Source organism: Nematolebias whitei, chromosome 22 (genome assembly GCF_014905685.2).
Source record: "Nematolebias whitei isolate Nwh7 chromosome 22, NemWhi1, whole genome shotgun sequence".
NCBI classification, from domain to species: Eukaryota; Metazoa; Chordata; class Actinopteri; order Cyprinodontiformes; family Rivulidae; genus Nematolebias; species Nematolebias whitei.
In genome coordinates this window covers 23,485,821-23,491,408 of record NC_056519.1, presented here as the reverse complement: position 1 = coordinate 23,491,408, position 5,588 = coordinate 23,485,821, and the positions used below count along the sequence as shown (strand labels likewise).

The window sequence follows — 5,588 nt, the reverse complement described above, 5'->3', positions numbered from 1 at the left end:
AGTATTTATACATAAGTCCAGTATAGTCCAGTATTAATACATAAGTCGAATATAGTCCAGTATTAATGCATGAGTCCATTATAGTCAAGTATTAATCCATAAGTCCAATATAGTCCAGTATTAATGCATAAGTCCAATATAGTCCAGTATTAATGCATAAGTCCAATATAGTCAAGTATTAATCCATAAGTCCAATATAGTCCAGTATTAATACATAAGTCCAATATAGTCCAGTATTAATACATAAGTCCAATATAGTCCAGTGTAATACATAAGTCCAGTATGAATACATAAGTCCAATATAGTCCAGTATTAATACACAAGTTCTGTATAGTCCAGTATTAATACATAAGTCATGTATAGTCCAGTATTAATACATAAGTCCAGTATAGTCCAGTATTAATACAGAAGTCCAGTATAGTCCAGTATTAATACAGAAGTCCAGTATAGTCCAGTATTAATACATAAGTCCAGTAGCATTGTATAAGCCGCAGTTTTCAAAGCATGTGAAAGAAGTAGCGGCTTAAAGACCGGAAATTACGGTAGGTTTGTCAGCAGGACAGGTAAAGTCTGATCTAATCTGAAGTGGGGAATAAATATTGAAATGTGGAACAAGGGTGTTTTATAACTAGTCGCTCCTACAGTATTTGGAGCTTATTCCACTCTGGAGTTGTCCATGATGAGGCGCTGGGCCGGTGTGGGCCTATTTATAGCCCCCAGGCCTGGTGCCAGGTGTCAAGTTAAAGCAGTCCTGCTGAGCCTTGTTAGCTGGTAACTCCACAGCCAGCTACGTGTGTTCTGTGAACTTGGAGAAAGCATTTGACTGTGTTTTTTGGCGTACCCTGTAGGGTGCTCCCATCAGTATGGGGTTGGGAGACCACTACTGAGAGCCATTGTGTCCCAGTGCAAACCTTGCAAGAGTCTGGATTACAATACTGGCAGCAAGTCTGACGTCTTCAAGGTTAGACTAGGACTCTTCCGTGTCTGCACATTGTCACAAATTATGTTCATAACTTTTATAGAAATAATTTATCTTTGTAGCTGAGTGTGAAGTGGCTGAGGTGACAGTCAGCACTTCCAAATCTGAGGCTATGGTTCTCAGTCAGAAAAGGATTGACTGGTTTCTCCGAGTTGGAAGTGAGGTGCTGCCTCACGTGAAGGAGTATCTCTGGGTTTACTTCATAAATGACAGAAGACTAGCAGTATTGCATACATTGTGGTGAAGAGGTAGCTGAGCTGTAAAGCAGTTGTTCTGTGTTCCTACACTCACTTATAGTCACGCACTCTAGGTAGTGACCTACAGGGGCTACTGGGCATGTCCTATTGGAAGGAGACTCCAGGGAAGACCCAGGGCATGCTGGAAAGACTACGTCTCTTGGCTGGCATGGGTCTTGGAAGACTTTGGTAGAAATCGCTGTGATAAGAGATGTCTAGGCCTCCTTACTTTAGCTTCTGTACTCTGGAATAAGCAACAGATAATGGATGTTGAACAAGAGCACACAAACAATTAATAATAATAATAATACTAATCATGTACTATTTGTTGTCATCATTCTATGTTTCCATACAATGGTGAAATTGGCTCTCTGCATTTAACCCATCCACCACCAGGTGGAACAGTGGGCAGCTGTTGAAGGTGCCCTGGAGAGCATTTGGGGATAAGATGTGCTGCTCAGAGACACCACGAGATGTGCAGTAACTGGGGATCGAACCTGGGACTTTGGGGTCCCGAGTCGGCTGCCCTGCCTATACCCCATCTCAGCCCCCTTGTACTAATTTCAGTAAATGAATACAGCTTGTGTTTTTGTCTTTCAGAGCCTTCTTGTAACCGTAATCTGGATGACCTCATAGAGTCCCTCGGGGCCAAAGACGCCTCTGCAGTTGTAGACAAGCGACCTTCTGCTGAGACTGCAGAAGCTGCTGAGGACGTGTACGGCACACACTCTGATGATACTGATGATGCCAAAGCAGAAGGTGAAGAGATGAAGGAGCACGGGCCAGAAGATTCTGATGAATCAGAAGAAGCAGAAGAGGCAAACAATGAAACAAAAGATGGTGGAGAAAAGCCAAAGCCCCCTGAGCTCCACACTTGTTTGGAAGAGTCGAACGAGACCAAGATTGAGGATGTCGGTGCAGAGCAGCCTCCAACCAGCCTCAGGCGACGCAACAGGCCTGAATGATCTCACCACAAGGTCTTCCTCAGTTACTGAAACGTGACTGTTCAGTAGATATATTTATTATCTGAATGACTTCCGGGCGACGCTATGATTAGGATAAGAACACTAACAGTGAAAACGAAGAGCTCTATTTTCATGTTTCATCTTAAGGACAAGCGTGTGTATGATGGCAAGTGTTGCACTTATTGTTCTTACTTACTGCACTTACTGTAGGAATACCAAGTGGTCCACTCTTCCAGGCGGTGTCTCACAGGACTGTGACTGTTGAAGGCTAGCTGTCGACTCAGAATTGCAACAAAGTAGGAAACTATTTGGATGCACTCTCACTAACTTTGAGTGTTTGCTGCCAGCATGCAGCGTGGCCTCGTTTCACTATCGTAATCTTTAAACATCATGGCATATGTTTGCGTGCACAACTTTCAAAATTTGATTCTAGGCCGCACACGTTGTGTTGACCACTTTCTCCCACACTGCTGCCTCCACAGTTCTCATTTAATGAACTGGAGTCCATTATAAAATTAAAAATGGGCATATCTGAACCAGTTGTTAAATAATTTCTTATCTGTGTGGTTTTTTTAACCAGAGGGGTATACTATGAGGCAAAATTTCCAGCTTATATTCATATGCTAATGGCGTTGAACTTAACTGAAACGTCCGCAGAGTTTTGAGTAAACGTTTGGACTGACTAGATGCTCTGATCCGACAAGTGGGAGCAGCTACGTCACCATCATCATGTAGTGATCTATCTATGCTCGGCACACATTCATTGGCGTAGTAACATGGACCTTGTTGGGTTGAGAAAACAGTAGTTGACTTAAAAAAAACTCTGTCATGCAAATGGGTAGAGGTTTAAAAATAGCTAATGTAGTGTTTTTCACACCTGGAGAAAAAAGTTGTTTAATACTCCTGAAAACAATGTAAAACCTAGTTGAGATAGCCATTCTTCAATCATAATAAGTGCTCTTTGAATAATGTCACAATTGATAAAGTACTAACTATTGACAATTACTGGACAAACATCACTTCAAAAACTACCTGGCCATTTCTTAAAGGGTGTAAAAAGTCAATATATCATAGCGCTATGAGCGTTTTAAGTTTCTGAGAGTATTTCTCCCAAATCCTATGCTGAGAATTATGAGTGAGTTTTTAAAAAAGAGTTATGGTGAATAGAGCCCAATTAATATATGGAGGGGCCAATATTTTAGGTTGATAGATGTTTGAGGACCTGTGATGATTGTCCCATTATACTCTGATACAAACACTTCTACTTTTCACCTCTAAAATGCTGGAAATGAGCCGTAATTGTACAATATATCCAGCAGAAGCATCAGAACACCAGTCACTTAAGTTTCACTTTCATTTTCAGCATAGACAAAGCAGGAGCAATACTGTTTAGAGTATTTTGCTGGGCATGGTAGGTTTTATTTTAACTGCTCTGTAAAATACAATAAAAAAAATCAACAATAATAAATTCTCAATCCTCCAAACCACTTGTCATTAGCTACATGCCTCTCAAGTTAACAAGCTAACGTTTAGATAACCTAGCATAGGCCTTGTAAAACTATCCAGAGCAATAAATGTAACATAGAGGTAAAATATATCCGTGTTAGTAACGTTATCTTTGTCGTCCTCAATAAAATGCATTGTTTGTCTGAAATCTTCTCAACAAAGAAAAATAAACGCTGCTGCAGTCATTACTAATTAGACCTTCACCGTACGTGACTGACTGTTTAAACAATGAACAGGGAGGGGAGTTTCTATGTTTAATTTATATTTATATAACACACTTAATAACTTTTTGGTGAATAGTGGAGGAGAGAAAATGTGAACGCATGTTAGGAAGACTGTTTTATGACCAGTGACTTGTAAACCTACTGTGGGACTACGTATAGCATAGATCTGATTAGCGTAGCTTCATGGTTGCTAACAGCTGTGCTAAATAAACGAGCCCTGCTCCACTTGCTGTTTACTTAGATTCTGGGTGGTGGACAAAGCTTAAACATTTCAGCCATTATATCAGTTCTCGGTATTCACCTTCTCCACCCAATGTCGTTTTCAACGACAGCCAAAATTTCCGTATTGGTCGGGCTCTAATAATAAATCAGGGAGATTTTACTTCAGATTAGAATCCATAAAATATCTATTTGCCAGATGAAATGAAGGATGTTCCTGAAAAACACAGTTTTATGGTTAAATGGTTGCATTTAAATGAAAATGGCTAAATGTGATGCACTGACTGCCTTTAAAGGTAATTGACATTTTTAATACCATTTGTTAAAAGTGTAACGTTGTATGTGATTTAATTAGAACAACAGGAGATTTAAGCTGAAACAGCTCAGTTCATCGAGTTCTGTCTGCTGCTGCAGAGCAGGTGATGAGCTCAACCTGTGTTACCATGGTGATCTAGCTGGGCCTCTTTGGTGATGCTGCAAACTCTTGACTTTTATCACAACAAATCTGGAAATCCCTCTAATATACCCCTCATCTCTTAAGTGTCTTCTGGGAGTAGCTTAGCACACACAAGCACAGCCTGAACACGTTACAGGAAATTTATGAAGAATTGTTTTTATATCAGTTTGAGCAGAGTTGAGACTGAAGTGCACGTTTGCGTTAGGCTGAGCAAACAACGTGCGCTCAACTTTCACATGCTGGCTCAACTCTGCCTGTTTGTTTGAGTTGGCACAAAGTATGGCAGGCAGTTTTACTGTTTAATTTCAACACTAATATTTACTATTTTAGATTTCTGTCGTAGTATTTCTACTTGTCACAGTAGCTTTTTTGACTTGTCAAAATTCAAATGCATTTACTGTCCATTCAAAATTTGACAAGTAGAAAATAGAATTTTAAGATCTACAACCCAAACTGTAATGACAGTTTAAATACACAATGTCTGATTACCTTAAAAAGTTCAAGTGGTTGATTTAACATTTATAGCAGCCTGGATGTGTACTGCAGATCCATCCATCTTTTACCCGCTTCTTCCTTTTTGGGTTGCGGAGATCACTGGTGTCACAGGCGCCCATATCCAGCTGTCAGTGTGAGAGAGGTGGGGACACCCTGGACAGGTCTCCTGTCCATCACAGGGACACATAGAGACAACTGTTCACTCTCTCTCACCTAGGGACATTTTAGTTACCAGTCAGCCTAACATGCATGTTTTTGTTCTGTGGGAGGAAACTGGAGTACCCAAAGAAAACGGATATGCTTGTTCCACCCAGCAAGGTCCAGTCCAGGACGTCATCCTGTGACTCTTCTTCTGTTGGGCAATCGCTCTGACTGCACTGTCATGTCGCCTACCTCTAACGATGGGATTGTAAAGTTTTGTTCGTTTTAATTCTGAGTGATGGTATTGAAAACTAAAGCAGTAGGTTAAAAAACAGGAGTGATATGAATATATGGTAAAATAGCCTG

The 5,588-nt window shown here is 40.5% G+C and overlaps 1 protein-coding gene across 1 annotated transcript in view; it reads left to right on the top strand.

Moving 5' to 3' along the window:
* Positions 1-2,457, top strand: part of ccdc107 (coiled-coil domain containing 107) — an 18,756-nt gene extending 16,299 nt beyond the window's left edge. Inside the window, exon 6 of the mRNA XM_037695653.1 lies at positions 1,816-2,457. Within this exon, the coding sequence (XP_037551581.1) occupies positions 1,816-2,180 (365 nt within the window). The 3' untranslated portion in view covers positions 2,181-2,457. The remainder of the gene's footprint in view (positions 1-1,815) is intronic.
* The last annotated feature ends 3,131 nt before the right edge of the window (positions 2,458-5,588 follow it).